Raw genomic sequence first — 19,732 nt, 5'->3', positions numbered from 1 at the left:
TTGAGGCCATCCTGGTCTACATAGAGAGTCCAGGACAGCCAGGGCCACATAAAGAAACCCCATTTCATGTGCGCGCATACGCACTCGCACATGCACGCGCGCACACACACACACACACACACACACACACACACACACACACATGGGGGGCGGGGAGGGAGGGAAGTCATCAGCTAAGAGTGCATGCTCCTGTTGCAGAGAACCAAGTTCAGTTCTCCCACCCACATCAGGCAGCTCACAGGCACCTGTAACTGACCAGAGACCCTGGCATCTCTGCCCTCCTGGCACAGACATATACACAGAAAAATAAGAAAATAAGCTGGGCGGTGGTGGCGCACGCCTTTAATCCCAGCACTCGGGAGGCAGAGGCGGGTGGATCGCTGTGAGTTTGAGGCCAGCCTGGTCTACAAAGCAAGTCCAGGATAGCCAAGGCTAACACAGAGAGACCCTGTCAAGAAAAAAAACCAAACCAAACCAAAACAAAACAAAAAAAGAATTCTGATTAAAATTATAATCATGAATTGTGAAATTATAAAGACCTAAAATATGAAAGGATTAGGAACTCCTACTATATTCATATCTATATACACACATACATATACACATATACACGTATTTTATTCTTGAGAACCATTTATTAGATTTTTAAAAGAAACCCCTCATAGCAAGCAAACTGTACATCCTGGAGCTCCTGAAGGGGAATGGAGAAGACAGAGCAGCATCAGTCACAGGCAGGGAGCAGAGCTTTAGAATGAGGAAGCCCAAAGCAGCTAGAGGCTTTAAGAGCATGCTTAGGCTCTGGCCAGCATCCAGAGAGAAGAGAAGGGAATAGCTTTCCTCTCTGAGTCAGGACTCAGAAGAGCCCAGGGCAGACCCAACCGAACCCTTGGCATGCATTAATCAAAGACGTTTAAATAAAGAATCTACAGGCCATGGAAATGACTCTGTGTAGAGTGCTTGTCTAGTTCGTGCGTGTAGGACCTGGACCTGGTCCCTAGCACTGTACACATCATATGACAGGAACAATACTAACCGCACATAGAATATGCCTGGCACGGTGACAGATGCCTTTAATCCTAGCATTCAGGAGGTAGAAGCAGGCAGATCTCTGAGTCTGAGGCCAGCCTGATCTACACAGCGAGTTTCCAGGACAGCCAGGACTACACAGAGAAACCATGTCTTGAAAATAAAAAAATAGAGATGGGTGCCAGGAGCCAAGATGTCGACTTCCAAGTGTAAGCCTGCGCCCCTGGCCACTCTCCCCAGCACCCTTGACCCAGCTAAGTGTGACGTGTCTCTGAGACCCAAAAGGCCCAGGTGGAGTGCTTGAGCTTAGCGAAGGGCCTGGCTTACCCCGGAGTATCTGCTTCAGGACAGCGACCCAAGCATCGAACGCTCACCGAAGAGCCTGCCTTGTTTCACTGGATCTATGCAACATCAGCAACTATTTATCCTAATGTAAAAACTAGTCCCAAGAACTCACTTTTGGGAGCTGTGGCTGCATTTGGGCCCCTCATCTTCTGGTATGATGTTTTCAAAACAGATAGGGACAGAAAGAAAAGACTTATCCAGGAAGGAAAATTGAACTGAACATTTAACCTCTCCTAGAGTTTGGCCAGGATGACTCTATTCCAGCATAAATAAATCTTCTACTAATCACTGAAAAAAATAAATAAGAAAACAGTAATATTTTAAATACAAAGGGAAGTTCCATAGGGAAGCCAGGTATAGCTGCTCATGCACACAGTTACAGTACTCAGGAGACTGAGACAGGAGGATTACCACAAATTCAAAACTAGCCAGGCTACGTAGTGGCAAGCCTGCCCTACCTAGTAAACCCTTGCTTCAAAACAGTAAAACAACACACATGGGGAGGACATGTCACTCAGTGGAGGACTCGCTTGCCTAGCAAGGGAAGGCCTTAGGCCTGATGCCTTGCACCACAGAGAGCAACCTGGAAAATGGAGACAGTGCCTGGGACCTTTAAGAGTAATTTGGCAGAAACAATTCTGTTTTAAGAAACAAATATTGCTAGGCATGGTGGCACACGCCTGTAATCCCAGCAGGCAGGTGCATCTCTGTGAGTTCAAGGCCAGCCTGGTCTATAAAGAAAGTCCAGGACAGCCAGGGATAGACAAAGAAACCCTGTCTCAAAATAACAACAACAAAAACCCAAACAAACAAAGAAAGAAATAAGGAAAAAAGAAAGACATAATTAGCCAGGCTGCAGTGGTTTAGGCCTTTAATCCCAGAAATTGGGAAGCAGAGGCCCACAGATCTCCATAAATTTAGGGCCAGCTTGGTCTACAGAGCGAGTTCCAGGACAGCTAGTGATACCCAGAGAAACCGTGTCGTGAAACAAGCTCCCCTGAAAAGAAACAAATATCAATTACTCCTGTTACTCATTGTTCTCAAAGAGCATGTTCTGATTTTTAAATTAGTAATTATATAGGGTATTGATTAAGTAAAGTTTTTTTTACTGAAATCTGGTATTCATGTACCTCGTGTTTTCAAATAGGAAAGAAAATATGTGCAGGTGTATGTCTGTGGCTATGTACACTTGTATGCTTGTGTGCAGGTGTGTTACCAGTTAAAGAGAAATTCATTGGCTATTTTACATTCATACACTAGAGATGTTCTATAGTTAAGGTACTGTTATTTTCTTCAATCCTTGGTAAGACTTTTTTTTCATATTGACTAGGGTCACTGTAATGATTTATTGATCTTTCAAACACAGCCCTATTCACTGCTTAGGTAAGTAAATGCAGTGTGTGTGTGTGTGTGTGTGTGTGTTATAAATATGTATATACATGTGTGTGTTTGTGTGTGTGTGTCTGTGTGTCTGTGTGTCTGTGTGTGTGTCTGTGTATGTCACAAGGCCCTGGGCACAATCTATAGCACTGTATAAACAGGGTGTGACAGCTGGTGTCTGTAATCCCAGCACTCAGGATGTGGAGACAGGAGGCTGAGAAGCTCACAGTCACCTTCAGCTATGTTGTGAGTGGTTTTGTGGAGTTTGGATCCTCAGCAGCTAAAAGCTGGGTGTAACAGCAGGTGCCTGCAACCCCAGCACTGGGGAGGTGGTGACTATTAGGTGTGTGCTGGCTATCAGTTAGAGACCTTATCTCAAAATCATCGTTAAGGGCTGGAGAGATGGCTCAGAGGTTAAGAGCACTGTCTGCTCTTCCAAAGGTCCTGAGTTCAGTTCCCAGCAACCACATGGTGTCTCACAACCATCTGTAATGAGATCTGATGCCCTCTTCTCACATGCAGGACTACATGCAGGCAAAACACTGTATACATATTAAATAAATATTTCAAAGAAAAAAATCATCATCATTGTCATCATAATGAGGAGAGTGATTGGAAAGATAGTGTTAACCTCTGGTCTCTTTACAAAACCCATACATATGTACACACACATGAACATTTGCACACACATACAGCACATAGTCATATTCAACACCCTACACACACACACACACACACACACACACACACACACACACAAACATAAGCCATGCACATACACAAGCCATGCACGCATGCACACACTTGAGTGTGACAGAAGCATAGTGGTTTTATTGTGTGACACCTACTCACCACAGTGAGTCCACTTTACTTTAAATGTTAGGGCAAGGTATTTATCACTAGCTGTTTTGAAATGCTGAGAGAAAAGAAAAATGAACAGGACAGAGATTGTTGTAAGTCTTAGTAAGGACACATGTGTATTTATATGCATATAAATGGAGCAAATTATGTATGCCATCTTATAGTTTATTTTTTACAATGCAAAGAAATCTCTCATCTAAGTATATAAGCATTAAACATAATAGGCCTGTAGCTGTTAGCAATGGTGCTAGCATATGGACGGGATTGACAAGATGAACAATAGATATTTAGGATGTCTGCAATTTGGAGCTGTTACAAAAACTTAGGCATGAAGTAGTTGTGGGTGTCCTCTTTGGAAGGCATGCAGATCCCCTCAGGAGGAATTCCTAGAGAGAACATTGAGGGTCAGAGACTGCACTGTGATGCTTTTTGGTGACTCCCACTGCCGTGCTCAACCACCATTTGTGTCTCTGCCTGGCACCTCGCTGTGCCCACTCTGGCCTTCAGGTGTATTTAACCCACTGACTAAATTGCCCTGTCTCTAATAAAGCTAATCTGTCATCTCCAGGGCTCTGGGACTGTGGCCCTCTTCTGTGTTTGTTGAAGTCCTGAGGTCTCAGCGTCGGTGTCCCACCAGCAAAGTTTCCCTGACTGTGTTTGATCATTTTCTGATTGCTGTGGAACCATTCAGAGCCTTAGGACTTACATCACCACAGGCTCAGCATTTCCATCAGCCAGATGTTCTTTTCCTTTGCTGGCTCCTGAGTTCCTTGGATGTTGATTTCCTGCTCCTGAGAGTTCTTTTTCGTAGGCTGGCTCCCGTCTTCTACCTACTCTTTTTTCCCATGACAAAAGCACAGGAGCTGGGTGCCAGCATAGAAGTGGAGCGAGATATATACCTGGAATAAAATTCAAAATTTCTTAGACTTCTGTATCTAGAACATCTTACCTCTTCTTCTTTGAAGTTAGTAATAGAAAGGAAAAGGCTCCATGAAATAAAAGGTAGAGAAGAAAAAAAATGAAAGGAAAAGAAAAGGTAAAGCCAGGCATGGTGGTGCACGCCTTTAATCCCAGCACTCAGGAGGCAGAGTCAGGTGGATCGCTGTGAGTAAGGCCAGCCTGGTCTACAAAGTGAGTCCAGGACAGCCTGGTCTCCAAGCGAGTCCAAGGATACACAGAGAAACCTTGTCTTGAAGGGAAAAAAAAGTATTTAGAAAAGAGAAAACAAACAGAAAGTTAAAGCAAAATTAAAATGACAAAAAAAATGCAAGTTTCATAATTTCTAAAAGATTTATTCATTTTTATTTTCTATGTACAAGTGTTTTACCGAATGTATGGATATGCACTGTGTATATGCCTGGTTTCCATGGAGCATGGCAGATGTTGTGAGCCACCATGTATGTGCTGGGAATTGTGCCTAAGCCCTCTGGGAGTGCAGACAGTGCTCTTAGCTGCTGAACCATCTCTCCAGCACAAGTTTCATAAATTTTTTGTTGGTTTGGTTTGGTTTTTTGAGACAAGATTTCTCTGCATAGCTTTGGCTGTTCTGGAACTTGCTTTGTAAATCAGGCTGGCTTCTTACTCACAGAGATCTCCCTGTCTCTGCCTCCTTAGTGCTGGGATTAAAGGCATGCACCAGCACACCCAGCCCAACCCAAATTTTATAATTTTTAAGACTAGACTAACACACGTGACAGTTTATATCATTAGGTGTAACATCTTTCACAAACTTGGCAATATCAGAATTCATATAGGAAAAGACTGCTTACTCTTTTTTTTGTTGTTTTTTTGGGGTTTTTTGTTTGTTTGTTTGTTTGTTTGTTTTTGTTTTTCCAGACAGCGTTTCTCTGTGTAACCTTGGCTGTCCTGGACTCACTTTGTAGACCAGGCTGGCCTCGAATTCACAGCGATCCACCTGCCTCTGCCTCCCACGTGCTGGGATTAAAAGTGCACGCTGCCACGCCCAGCAAAGACTGCTTACTCTTATATTTTTTTAATTTTAAATTTTTTTGAGAATTTCATATGTAAGTACTGTTTATTTGTATCATTCCCATCCTTCCCTCACCTTTATTTATAATTATTGACACATAACAATTTTATAAGTTAATGTGACTCATTATCCTGCATCTTCTTTTGTGTCACCTCTTGCTTTCCTGAGGACTGAATTTTGCTTTGTTTTTTTGTTTGTTTTATTTTGTTTTGGGCTTCATGCATTCTGGAAAGTGTTCTACAATCAGCTAGATGTCCAGCCCCTGGATTATTTTAATTAAAGAGTATTATTCATCATGAATCACATTTTCTATTTCCTTGAATTTTGCTCAGATGTTGCCATCTAGGGTTTTCATATTGATGTTTGTGAAAAATAACTGAAAAAGAACAGAGAATGCTTAGCTTGCCAGGCATGGCATCACACTCTTGCAACCCCAGTAGTTGGGGAGGCCAATGTGGAAGGATGACCTTAAGTTTGAGGCTAGCCTGGGCTGCAGAGGAGCTGGTTTGGTTGCTAGCATCCATGGCAGGTTACTGACATCCCTCTGTAACTCCAGCTCCAAGAGATATGGCGCCCTCTTCTGGCCCCTGGAGGTACTTGTTCTCTCGTGGCATACACTCACACAGATGCACACACACATCAAATAACATAATGAATTTGAAAAACAACAACAGGGCTGGTGATATGGCTCAAATCTTAAAAACTAAGGTTTCCGGGCTGGAGAGATGGCTCAGCGGTTAAGAGAACTGACTGCTCTTCCAGAGGTCATGAGTTCAATTCCCAGCAACCACATGGTGGCTCACAACCAAAAAGAAAAACAAACAAACAAACAAAAAACAAAACAAAACAAAAAACCACCAGGCAAACAAAAACACACTTTAGTTCAGTATGGGGGGGGGGATAGCTCTGTGCTATAGTGCTTTCCTGAAATCCAGATCATCCCTGGAGTCAGTTTGCAGCTCTGCAAAGGAAAAATAAAAAGCACAATTTGACCAGAAGTACTGGATAGCCCGGTTCAGAAGCTAACTGTCCCCTGTGCTTTTATTGGCAGGTCATGTCTTGACTGCATTGGAAAAAATGCTATTATTTTAAAAAGTCAATTATCATTATTACCTCCTAAACTTCTTCAGCAAGTTCTCAAAAAAATAACATTTTGGACTGCAGCCAATTACAGAAAAGAGCAAAGAGTCCGAAAAGAAGAAACAGAAAATAATCAGCTATGCGTCAGTAGCCACTGAATTGCTGCAGGCCCAGTATGTCAAAGTGTTTTGATCAGACTACACATTTGACCCTCCCCTGCAGTCACAGGCTTTATTTAAAGGATACAATTACAAATGTTTTGCTACTCTGATTACATGGTGTGTGTGTGGGGGGGAATATATGGAAATGAGATGTAGTTGAAGATGTCTCTGTGTGTTTATAAACTGATTTACTTGTAAAAGACAGAATACGTGTTCTTTTTGGGAATAACTACAGTAACAACAGATCTTAACTCGGTGTGTACTCTTTTCTAGAAAGATTTTATAAATTTGAAAAACAGAAATTGCCCTAAGATCTTCAGAAATCCTCTAACACAGCTCTACGTGTAGATATAAAATCTCCTAATTGACCTCCATTATTTTAAGATCACCTAAGTGTCTCCTTGAATAGCATCCTCAGAACTTTCCATCCCCATTGTTGAGTGGGAAACATGTTCAGTTAGTTCTGGCTCCACCCACCGAGGACCACATGGATGGGAGTTGGCTTGTCTACTGGCTTTGAAATGCCAGGGTGTGGGATATTAGTAGCCTTGAGACATGGTAAAATTCACACTTCCTTGGAAAAGTGTCTCTATTCGCAAGTTGTGTGGGGTGATGATCTGGTATTTTTGACTCTCTAAATTCCTCATTTGAGATACTCTGCTCTATAGATGTGATGCTCTCTAGACACCACATGCCCAGATGTGGACAACTTCTCTCATCCTCTCAGCATCATCTATCCGGAAATGGGAGACTCCACTGTTATGGTTTTCAAAATGGTACTTTGACCATTTTGAGATATTATTCTTCATACTATCCATCTTTTTTCTCCCACTGACATATTGTTATAATTAATTACTAAAGGACTCAATATATGACATTATTTCCCCTCACTGTCACCATGTAAGTTATCTCTGAACTTTAAGATGCTGTGATATTTCTATACTGTATATAATTTATAGTGAAAATTGTATTTCATTAAACTGTAGATATGTTTTATACATGCTGTATTTTGGATGTATAAAGCTTCTATTTATGTATTGGAATAGTTTGTGTTTACACTTTATTTATAAAACAGAGTATATAGAATTATTGCTTCACACCTTCGTCACTGTGGACCAGTCAGAGTTCATTTCATTGTGGGGCTGACAACGAGGCTCAGTATGTAAAAGTGCTTGCTGAGGAAGCCTGGTAGCCCAGTTCCATCCCTGACACCAGCTTAAGGTGTGGGCAAAAGCACAGTGGCACATGTACTTAAACATACAATGAGCACAATAATACCAAACAAATAAAAATGTTAATTTTCAGTGTGAATTTTTATTTTTTCTTCCCATTTTAGTCTGTATAGCAGACATGGGAAATGAGTTTTATAAATAATATACTTCTTGGGAGGATTATCATTATGAACTTAAATATCAGGTTTTTTAAAACATCATTAGCAGTGCCATGACACTTGATAAGCCCCCCCCCCCTTTCCATCCAAAGACTCAGACTCATCTCCCAGCTTTGAAGATGTGTAAGCATCCCTGTGAATCTAGTTTACAGCAGAGGAGATAGAATCCTGCGCCTGGGATCTGTGTGTGCACAAACACTAAATAAACACAGCTTTCAAAATTAAAAAATACTAAAGTTTAAATGGAAGTGTTGGTTCCTTCGTAAACTCAGTTATGTAAATATGTTTTTGTTTTAATCCCAAGTGTGGGATTTTAGTCTGGGCTTTAGTTTGACCACAGCTGATAATTGCCTCCTGTGGGGCATGGTCTTTGCCAGCTGGTAACATCCTGCCTCATGTGGCAAGGAGAGGGGCGTGGTCTAGGACACTGAGGGAGATAAATAGGAGAGCCCCGAGAGAGAAAGTGTGGTGGTGTGTGGCACGGAGCAGTTTGGGGAGACCAGAGACTGACGGTGTGGCAGCTCGGAGAGAGTGGAGACAGACATTTCAAGTGGTGTTTTGGAGGAGACAGATGGAGAGAGGGCTGTAAGAGGAACACTTGGAGGATAGCACTCCCGGAGACGGGGGAGGGGGAGGGGAGGGAGGGGGTGGGGGAGGACAGGGAGGATGGACGGAGGGAGGGAAGGAGGGAGGAGGGAGGGAGGGAAGGAGGGAGGAGGGAGAGAGGCTTCAGTTGACTCTAAACAACCTGCCTGGAGAAGTAAAGCGGTCTACACGCCCTCTCTCTCCACTAACCTTCTTTCTCAAAAGTAGTGTTGGGATGTTGGAAGGGCGTGGAGTCTAGAAAGGAAGGTAGAGGCTTCAATACCCCAAATAAAATAGTTTAAAAACAAGCATCAATGTGGTGCACCCCTGTAACCCCAGCACTTGGGAGGCAGAGGCAGGTGGATCTCTTGAACTAACTGTGTAGACCAGGCAGGCCTCAAATTTGGAGGTCCACTTGTCTCTGCCTCCTGAGTTATTGGATTAAAGGAGTGTACCACTACTCCAGCCACATAAAACGTTTATAATGAAAAATAACCTTGTTTCCCATGTCAAAATTCAAAACAGCAATGGTACAGTTTTGTATTCTGTATGAGTAGACTTAATAGAAGACAGCTAGGTTCTTTCACTTGCTCTGTATTCAGTTTTTGTCATATGGTGGTTGATCTTTTACAAAGGGTAGGGGTTCAGCTGAACTCCCCCAGATGGCGATTGCTTGGGTGAGGACAGTCACTCAAAATAACATCTGAGAGGGGGTTAATAGAGTATATAAAGTGAAGAAACAAAGAGTAAAGAAAACAACCCAACTAAAATGGGCTGTAGATCTGAATAGGGGGAGGATGTGGGGTTCAAAAGAAAAAAATAAAATGGCTAAGAAATATCTTGAAAAATGTTCATCATCTTTAGTAGTTAGAGAAGTATGAATTAAAACAACTCCTAGATTTGAGGGTTTTGTTGTTGTTGTTTGTTTTTTGTTTTTTGAGTTTCTCGAGACAGGGTTTCTCTGTGTAGCCTTGGCTGTCCTGGACACACTTTGTAGACCAGGCTGGCCTCGAACTCACATCGATCCTCCTGCTTCTGCCTCCCGAGTGCTGGGATTAAAGGCATGCACCACCATGCCTGGCCCAAGATTTGGGTTTTAGTCCATACAGAATGGCTAAGATCAAGAAAAGAACTGACAATAAAAGTTGGTGAGTATGTGGGGGAGGGGAATCCCACTCAGTGTTGGAGGGATTGCAAATGCAGCCACTATGCAAATCACAGAGAATTCTTAAGAAGCTAAAAATGACTCATATGACCCAGCTAATTGCACTCCTTGGCTTCTGCCTGAGGACTTTACACCCCACTGCACAACTTGCTCAGCCATGCTCATAGCTGCCCCACTCACAATGCCTAGGAAATGGCAACAGCTGAAACAAATTCAAACTTATGGATGGATAATGAAAATGTACTTCATATACACCATGGAACACTATTCAGCTATAAGGAAAAATGAATTTGTCAGTAAATAGAAGGAACTAGAAAATATTATACTGAATGAGGGAACCCAGCCCCAGAAAGACAAAGGACACACATTCTTTCTCATCTGGGGTTCCTGGCTCCAAATCTTTCAGGTGTGAGTATTTAACCTTAGAAACCAGAAAAGTAAAAAGGGACCATGACAGGGCAGGGAAGAATGGCAGGATGTGGGTGACAGGAGGGGAGCAGTGGGAGAATGGGAGGGGGTTTACTTGGGGAAGGACAGTAAAGGAGAGGAAGAACAAATAAATGCCCCAGAGAATCATTATTTTATATACACCTAAAGTTACATATAATTACATGTGTTTGTGTGTGTGTGTGTAGTTGAAGTTAGTAAATTAAATTTAAGTTATTTACTTACACCTAAAATTATACAAAACAAGTGTGTGTGTGTGTGTGTGTGTGTGTGTGTGTGTGTGTAAGTAATGAAGTTATAGTTACACCACTTGGGTGACAATGTTCCCTGCAAGAGTTAAAAGTAACAAAAAACTCAGACCAGGAGTAACAAATCTTTTTCTCTGTTACTGTTGCCCTTGGTTGCCTCCAAGAAGACCTTTTTGTGATACTATTTTTCAATGTTTACTTTTGTGCATCCAGTGCGTGGGTGCTCCCTGAGGCCAGAGACATCATCGGACCCCCTGGAGCTGTGTAGGTGTGGGTTCTGAGAACTGAACTCAGCTCTGGAAGAGCAGTAAATGCTCTGAACCTCTGAGCCGTCTCTCCAGCTCACAGTGAGGTTATTTTTTATGTCCTTTTATTTTCCTTTGGTTTTCCGAGACAGGGTTTCTCTGTGTAGCCTTGGCTAACCTGGACTCACTTTGTAGACCAGGCTGGCCTGGAACTCACAGAAATCCACCTGCTTCTGCCTCCCAAGTGCTGGGTTAAAGGCGTGCGCCACCATGCCCAGCCTGATGTTCTTCTTTTGATAACATTTCTCACACTAAGCTATATGTCTCATTATCTAATGACTCAATGTACAAGATCACACATGCTACTTTTATTTTGAAGAGGGAAATAGATGCAATTGCTATGCTCTTCAGAATGCTACCATTATATAAAATAGAGAGGTGGTTCTGGCAGCAAGACTAAATGAAAATCTTCAGTATTTTACATATTTAATTTTGATTTTAATCCCAAGACATTCTCTGTCATGTTATTGTAAATGGGTTCTGGCTTGACTCAACTTCTCAGAATCTGAAAAGATACTTTAAAAAAAAAAGAAAGAAAGAAAGATTTATTTATTTACCATGTATACAACATCCTGCCTGTGAGTGGGCCAGCCAGCCAGAAGAGAGCACCAGATCTCATTACAGATGGCTGTGAGCCACCATGTGGTTGCTGGGAATTGAACTCAGGACCTTTGGAAGAGCAGCATGGTGCTCTTAACCACTGAGCCATCTCTCCAGCTCCTGAAAAGATTCTTGAACATTGCCTTTTGAGTACATATAAAATGTAAACACAAAGAAATACTTCATCTCTTTGTTTCATATATAGGGACTAAAGAACTGGTGTGTGTGTGTGTGTGTGTGTGTGTGTGTGTGTTATATGCATGTGGGTGCATATATGTACATGTATGTGCATGTATAGGTCAGAAGTTAACTTGGGCACCTACCTCAGTTGCTCTATATCTTATTTTTTGAGACTGGGACTCTCACTGGAGTTCACCAACTCCCCCGGGCTGGGTAGATAGCTCTGATGCCTGCCTTCCTCTGCCTCTCTAGTGCTGAGAGCACAGGCAGTCAGCCATGCTGGGTTCTTCTGTAGGTTCTGGAGACCTGAACTCACGTCCTTATGCTTGAATCAGCATTTTGCCAACAAAGCCATCTTCTCAGGGTGTGTGTGTGTGTGTGTGTGTGTGTGTGTGTGTGTGTGTGTGTGTGTGTGTGTGTTTGGTTTTGGTTTTGACAAGGTCTCTTTGTAGCCCAGGCTGGCTTCAGCCATGGCAGTCCCACTGTCTCAGCCTCTGGAGTGGTAGGCTTGAAAATAACTTCATTTGGAAAATACCTTCACTTGGAAATTTGATTGCTTTTTAGATAAAATTTCAGTGACTTAGTTATAATCATTTCTACATTTCGTCCGAAATTATGTCAGATAACAAAAATTCATATTGAAGATCTTTTAAATTTTATTGTATTTATTATTGTTGTCTTTTTTGTTTGTTTGGGGTTTTTTTTGTTTTGTTTTGTTGCTGTTGGTTTTTTGGTTTTGGGGTTTTGTTTTGTTTTTTTGGTATTTCGAGACAAGGTTTCTCTGTGTAGCCTTGGCTGTCCTGGACTTGCATTGTAGACCAGGCTGGCCTCAAATTCATAGAGATCTGCCAGCCTCCGCCTCCCTAGTGCTGGGATCAAAGGCATGCACCACCACTGCCTGGCTTTTATCTCTCACCAAAATTAACCAGCCCAAAAGTCTATACAACTTAATGGACTTATACAGTTAAAATTGGCACTCAAAAGGGAAGCTGTGAAGCTTCTCATTAAATTTTACACTTTCAGTGTTGAGTATATTTTGTGCAATTATCCAAACCAGAAAATTCCACGGGAGAGTTAGGGCTAGAGGTAACTCTTTGTTTCCTCCTTTGTAACATTGCACTGCCTGCAGCCAGCCGTCCTCGGCCACGCATTCTTCTCTTCTCTTCCCCGCCACCCCCTGAACTTCATTTATCTTTAGACTTGATTAGTCTTTAAAAAAAAAAAAGAATGAAGTCAGGCAGTGGTAGCGCACGCCTGTAATCCCAGCACTTGGGAGGCAGAGGCAGGCGGATCGCTGTGAGTTCAAGGCCAGCCTGGTCTACAAAGTGAGTCCAGGACAGCCAAGGCTACACAGAGAAACCCTGTCTTAAAAAAATAAATACATAAATAAATAAAAATTTAAAAATGAGGCAGAGAGACAGACTCCATCTTAACAGGCTGAGACCGCTTTATTGGAACATTGAGGGGCCCAACCTTTCTGCAAGGTGAAGACTGAGAGCATTTAGAGGGTCTGGGGGGCAAATGTACGCGCGCGCGCACACCCACACCCACACCCACCCACCCACCAGGAAGTTACAGCTATCTTTGTGTGGTTTGACTGGGCGTGGGGTGGGTTGTTTTCAGTTCCCAGGCATATTATTTCTGCAGGCGGAGGCGGGGGCTAAGCCATTATCTCTGGCTAGGGGTTGTTGCCCAGTACAGCCTGACTCACGCTTCCTCATCCAACAAGTATTCCACTTGTATATATGCCGCGTTTTCTTTACTCACTCATCTGTCAACGGATGACTGGACTGACTCCACTTCTTCACCATAATGATTAAAGCGTAAGTAAGCATGGAGTGCAAACATCTCTCAGGTAAGGTATGGAGTGCTCTGTATGCCCCGGAGGGAAGTTGCTGGGTCATACGGTGGTTCTGTTTTTTTTAACTTTTAAAGAAATCTCTAACCGGACTTCCATCCCACCCCGTGTCTGTGTCTCCCTTGCGGTTGGGCTGGAGGAGGAGGAAGCTTAGCTGGGGTGTGGGCGGGTGGGCGACTTGCGGGGATCTTGGTCTCAAGAGACAGCTTCTTCAATTGGGGCTGGCGGGGGGCGGGGGGAGGCAAAGGCTATTTAACCTTTCTGAGTGGGTAGAGGGTACATCATTGGTGGGTGTACAGGGTGCTGGAGTGCTTTATTTGCATGAAGAAGAATTCCAGGTGCTTTCTGGACCTTACCTTATAATGAGAGAGGAAGTTTAGCCTGCAACCTCGCTGCCAGACTACCGGAAGGCCCCAAGGGTGGCAGAGGTGGGAGGCATAAGCTGGCACACGCAGGCCTGGGGCGGGAGGGAGCAGTCCTACCCTGTGGCCTCACTCTTGCTCCAGGCCAGCTCCCCACCTCCCCACTGCATGGCTCCCTGGCCCCACACTTCTACAATGGCTGTATTAATTTGCGTCTCCACCAACATTGACTAAAGGTTCCTTTCTCTCCACACCCTCGCCAGCGTTTGTTGTCACATTTGTTGATGATAGTCATTCTGACTAGGGTAAGGCGCTATCTCACAATAGTTTTAATTTGCATTTCCCTGATGCCTAGGTCAATTAAACACTATTTAAAATAGTATTGGCCACTTGTGTTTCCCTTTTTTTAACCGCTTATTCTGCTCACTTGCCTATTTGCTGTCTAGATGCTTTATTTCCTTGGTGTTTAATTTCTGCAGTTCTTCGTGAATTCTGGATGTCAGCTCCTAGTCTGAAGTGAGCTGGTAGAGCTGGTCTCCCGTGCTGTGGGCTGTCTGTGTGCTCTGCTGACTGTTTCCTTTGCTGACCAGAAACTTGATTTTCACGTCGTCCCATCTGTTGATGCTTGGGGCCAGTTCCTGTGCTGTGGGTCCTCTATTAAAAATGTTCTAAAAATAAATAAATAAATAAAATAAAAAATAAATAAAAATGTTCTATATTTCCAGTAGTATCTTGAAAGGTGTCTCTCATGTTTTCCTTTACAATCTTTAGTGTTTGAGGGTTTTATTTTGTTTTTTATTTATTTTATTATATGAGCGCTCTATCTGCATGTACACCTGCAGGCCAGAAATAGGCATCAGATCACATTATAGATGGTTTTGAGCCACCATGTGGGTGCTGGGAATTGAACTCAGGACCTCTGGAAGAGCAGACTGTGCTTTTAACCGCTGAGCTATCTTTCCAGCCCTCCTGTTTTGGGTTCTGCATTAAGGCCTTTGGTTCATTTTAAGTTGATTTTTGTACAAGGTGAAAGATAACCTGTAGGGAGAACCCCAGCTTTGCCAGCACCGTTTGATGACTAGGCTATCTTTTATCAGTGTGTGTTTTCCCTCTTTTGTCAAACATTAAGTAGGCACAGCTTTGCTGTTTTATTTCCAGGTCTTCTATTGGATCTCATTGGTCTATCTGTCTGTCCTTATGACAGTACCAGGCTGTTTCTATCACTATAGCTCTATAATATAATTTGAAGTTAGGTTATTGTAATGCCTCTTGTATTATTTTTTTTGCCTTAATTTCTGTGGCTGTTTGTGATCCTTTGTGATTCCATATGAACTCTTGTATTATTTTTTTCCTAAATCTGTGATAAATGACATGGGAATTAAAGATTTGTTACAATTTAGTCTGCTTTTTCCTATTTTACTGCCCCCAAATCTTGTAATCCATAAACACTAAAACTACATGTTAAAAACATTTTAAAATAATTATTTTCTGTACAAGTATTTGTCTGAATGTATGTCTGTGCACCGTATGAATGCTTGCTGCCCCTGGTGTCCAGAAGGTTGCAATGGTCCATATAGACCTGATGTTACTGCTGCTTGTAAGCTGCTATGTGATGCTGGGAATTGAACCTGGGTCCTCTGGAAGAGCAGCCAGCACTCTTAGTCCCTGAACTATCTCTCCAGCCTACATTGTTAAACTTAGGTCATCTAAATTTATCTCTGGAAGCCCATTTGAGAGACAGAGTCCAAAGTCGATGCAAAAGCAAAGGAGTTTATTAGCTAACGCACACTGGGGTCCACCAAACTCCATAGAGATGGGAGACCCCGTTCCGTAAAGGTGGAGGGTCTAAATACTCTCTCACAGAGGCAGAACTTAACAACCGTGGTTAGTTATCAGATGATAGGCTAACAATAGGTGACCTTTTAGGTGAATGGGGTCTGAGGTAGTAAATTTTAAGTGGGAGAGATAGCTTTTAGGTACGTGGGAGGTCTAAGGTAGTAGATTCTGGGGCCAGGGTGGAGGTGGAGGCTAGCGGAGAATCTTTAACTTGTTCTCCTCTGGTTGGTTCCTGTTATCAGCCTGCAATTCTCAGCTTGTTTGGTCAGCTGGCAAACGCTGGGTCCTAGCCTCCCAGCATCTTGTTTCTTTAGCTGACAATGTCACTGCTGAGCCCAGGCCATCTAGCTAGATGATACTAATGTCACTGCTGAACTCAAGCCATCTAGAATCTCACAACATCGCTTAACATCACTTTATTTTATAGTCAGCTTTACAGAAGGAAATTTGTTAGAGAAGAGGCTGGGCGTGCAGCTCAGCTGGGAGTATTGTGTAGTACACACAAGGCCCTGAGTGTGGTCCTCAGTACTGGATAAAACAGGGGTGGCGGCACACACCAGGAATCCCAACGCTTGGGAGGTATAGGCAGGAGGATCAGAGGTTCAAGGTCACCCTCAGTGTAGGTTTGCGGCCAGCCTGGGCTTATTTTCCTTGAAGTCCTTTCTTGCAAGCCACATGTACCAGCCTGTGTTAGTTAGCCTTGTGTCTCATCTTCCTCTACCCCACCCACTCCTATCTGAAAGCGGAGGCATCCTGTGACTGTTCTGGACAAGACAGACAAGGCTACGGAGCATCTAGGATATGGCCCTATCTTCCGGACCAGCCTCTACACTCTCCTGAAATGAGGTTTTTCTTCTCTGTACACAGTCCCTTCTTGAGTTTGCTGGCCACCAGCCGCCCAGCCTCCCCTACTGACATGCACACCAGCTCCTCGACGGTGAGCCCTCCCTCTTCAGTCCTCTGCCTGGACTGCGGCGGAAGACTCACTGCTTACAGCCTCGAGCTTGGCGTCCTGGCTCTTTTTGATACTCTGAAGAGTGGAGATGGTCCAAGACCCTTTGATAGTCTCATGCAAGTGACACTAGAAGCCTCGCCTCTTGTGGACCAGGGGCAAGAGTGGCTTTGTGATGTAGGCCATCTTCATCCTGGTTTCTATGGCAGAATCCTCTGGGATGCTGAAATCCAGGCAGACCATGAAAAACAGGACATGGAAGGTAGCCACCCCCAACAGCATGAATACCCTCCTCATGTCCCAAATGTACTCCTCAGTCTGATTTTTTTCTCTTTTAATGATGGTCACCTGCTTTATTTTAAAAAAAAAATCCAGCCCAGTGGTGGTGGTACACGCCTTTAATCCCAGCACTTGGGAGGCAGAGGCAGGTGGATGGATCTCTGAATTGGGGGCCAGCCTGGTGTACAGAGTGAGTTCCAGGACTCATAGAGTTCAGGCTATATAGAGAAAGCCTGTCTCAAAAAACCAACACACACACACACACACACACACACACACACACACACACACACACACACACGAACGCACGCATGCGCATGCACACACACATGTGTGTGTGTATGTGTGTGTAGATGCCCAGCTGTGTGTGTAGGGGGACAGAGTTGGATGTCTTCCTCAATGGCTCTCTGCATTATTATTATTATTACTATTTATTATTATTATTATTATTATTATTATTATTATCTTCTAAGTTTAGTATTGGGGTGGAGTGAGAGTGCTCATGCCACAGTGGAGGTCAGAGGACAACTGTATGGAGCCAGTCCTCTCATCCCACTTTACCTGGTATGACAGCTAACTTTAGTTGTCAACTTGACTAGAACCAGAATCAACCAAAACTCAAGCAGCTGGACGCCCCTGGGAGGATGTTCTTGACTGGATCGCTTGAGGTCAGAAGACCCACTCTAAATTTGGGTTATAACTTCTGGTGGTAGCCCACATAAAAGAACAGGGAAGAAGGAAGTGTTTGCTCTTTGCCTGCTTGTCTTCAATCGTGCTGGAAGTTTATCCTGCTGCTGAGGAATTCCTTTGCTGGTCTTAGAACCTACTTCTTCAGGGTTCCAACACGGGCTGAAGTCTGGCAGCTCTCTAGGAATCCTCTGGGACTCAAGCACCAGACTGGGACTGCGGAGACACACCTGGTCTCATCGAACAGCGACCCCATCCTTGGCCATTGAGAGACAGCCATTGTTGGACTCCTCAGAGCACAGCCTTAGTAAGCCGCCCTAATAAATCAGATATGTACATACATTTATGAATTATATATCTGAATATATTAATTCTATCAGTTCTGCTTCTTTAGATAACTGATTGATACACATAGGTCCTGGGGCTCAGTTATTCAGGCTTGCACAGCACTTTTATCCGCTAAACCATCTTGTCAGCCCTCAACCTCGCTTTTTGAGGTAAGGTCTTTCATTGACCTTGAAGCTAGCTGACGGTCTAGGACTGGCTGCCTAATAAGTCTGTAGGATCACCTAGTCGCTACACCTCAGTGCCGGGATTGTAGATGTGCAGCTTTTTATGTGGGCGCGGGGCTCTGTGTTCCGGTTCTTATGCTCGTATAGAAAGCACTTTACCCACAGAGCATCTCGCCAGCCCTTCTGTTTTTCCTTTGGGACAGGGATTCCGGTAGCCAAGGCTGATCTTCTCCTGATCCTCCTGCCTCTACCTTCCAAGTACGGGGGATTACAGGGATGCACCACTACACCTGGTGGTTTTGTTGCCTGAGGCAGCGTTTCCTGGAGCTCAGACTGGCTCTCAACTCACAACACAACCAAGGATAACCTTGAACTTCTGTGGGTTTTTTTTGTTTGTTTGCTTTTTGTTTTGTTTGAGACAGGGTTTCTCTGTGTAGCCTTTGCTGTCCCGGACTCACTTTGTAGACCAGGCTAGCCTCGAACTTACAGCGATCCACCTGCCTCTGCCTCTCGTGTGCTGGGATTAAAGGCGTGCGCCACCATGCCCGGCTACCTTGAACTTCTGATCCCCTTGTTCCTACCTCCCAAGTGCTGGGATGACAACCCTGCCATGGCCAGTTTATGTGCTGCTATAGATTGACCCCCCAACTCCATGCATGCTGTGCAAACACTCTATCTAGGGAGCCTCACCCTCAGCTCCCACTCTTAACAGGGCCCCAGACCTTGGGACAACTGACTCCATGGTGGAAGTGCCAGTCAGGACCTAAAACTCAGCATTGAGACAGCACAAACCTGTCCAAAGGAAAAACCAAAACAAAGACCTAATCCATCACAGCCCATAGTTCTGGCAAAGTCCTTAAATGTACTAACCTTGCCTTTGGTTTCTGTAGTTCTGCTTCTGGTTAACTAAGTATGTCAGTCCATGGCTTTCCTGGTTAAAGCTCACTCTGAGGGTGGGTGGTGGTTCACACCTTTAATCCCAGTGTTTGGGAGGCAGAGGGAGGTGGATCTCTGTGAGTTTGAGGCACCAGCCTGGTCTACAAAGTGAGTTTCCTGACAGTCAGGCCTACACAGAGAAACCCTGCCTCAAAAAAAAAAAAAAAAGACAAAACAAAAAATCCAATCTTGAGAAAATCTCAATGCTACACTGGGATCCCAAACACCCAGAGTAGTCATTGGCTGGCTAATAAAGACTTTCTATTGGCTTAAATTCATGTCCCAGCTGTCTTCCCTGGTGGCTACCTCACAACGCGATCACAGTTTTCTTGTCCAAGTGCAGCTCATCTGGGACAAGGCTGATGTCACAGGGAACATCCACTTGCATGCTCTAGACTCCCGAGGGCAACTTGTGGGCACTGTTGTATCACAAACCTCAGCTTCAGTTCAGACTGGTCATCCAGTCTGCATTACACACAGACTTGCAGTCTGAGAGGTTATGGCCAATGATGTGGCATCTTCCATTTCCCAAAGGAACCTGATGCTA

The 19,732-nt window shown here is 43.9% G+C and overlaps 1 protein-coding gene, 1 long non-coding RNA gene and 1 pseudogene across 6 annotated transcripts in view; 2 read left to right on the top strand and 1 right to left on the bottom strand.

Moving 5' to 3' along the window:
- Window positions 1–8,147, top strand: part of KLHDC1 (kelch domain containing 1) — an 83,332-nt gene extending 75,185 nt beyond the window's left edge. For 2 of the 4 annotated variants that reach the window (XM_084792517.1, XM_084792515.1), the window contains 2 exons: window positions 2,702–2,754; window positions 6,654–8,147. In XM_084792517.1, the coding sequence (XP_084648643.1) occupies window positions 2,702–2,754; window positions 6,654–6,840 (240 nt within the window). In that variant the 3' untranslated portion in view covers window positions 6,841–8,147. The remainder of the gene's footprint in view (window positions 1–2,701; window positions 2,755–6,653) is intronic. The other 2 variants (XM_084792514.1, XM_084792516.1) reach the window with 2 other exon arrangements.
- Window positions 179–2,692, top strand: LOC311603533 (NADH dehydrogenase [ubiquinone] 1 beta subcomplex subunit 4-like; annotated as a pseudogene). The gene has a single exon. The product of its transcript is annotated as an NADH dehydrogenase [ubiquinone] 1 beta subcomplex subunit 4-like (transcript).
- On the bottom strand, window positions 3,532–16,916 carry LOC311603535. The gene is made up of 4 exons (XR_014781114.1): window positions 16,807–16,916; window positions 14,415–14,651; window positions 4,319–4,511; window positions 3,532–3,998 (listed from the first exon to the last, which is right to left on the bottom strand). It is a non-coding gene; the product is annotated as an uncharacterized lncRNA (long non-coding RNA).
- Window positions 16,917–19,732: the final 2,816 nt, after the last annotated feature.

The sequence above is a fragment of the Acomys minous genome, assembly GCF_964271855.1.
Source record: "Acomys minous genome assembly, chromosome: 8".
Classification (NCBI taxonomy): domain Eukaryota; kingdom Metazoa; phylum Chordata; class Mammalia; order Rodentia; family Muridae; genus Acomys; species Acomys minous.
The sequence above is the reverse complement of the archived record's forward strand: the minus strand, read 5'-3'. Positions and strand labels throughout refer to the sequence as shown.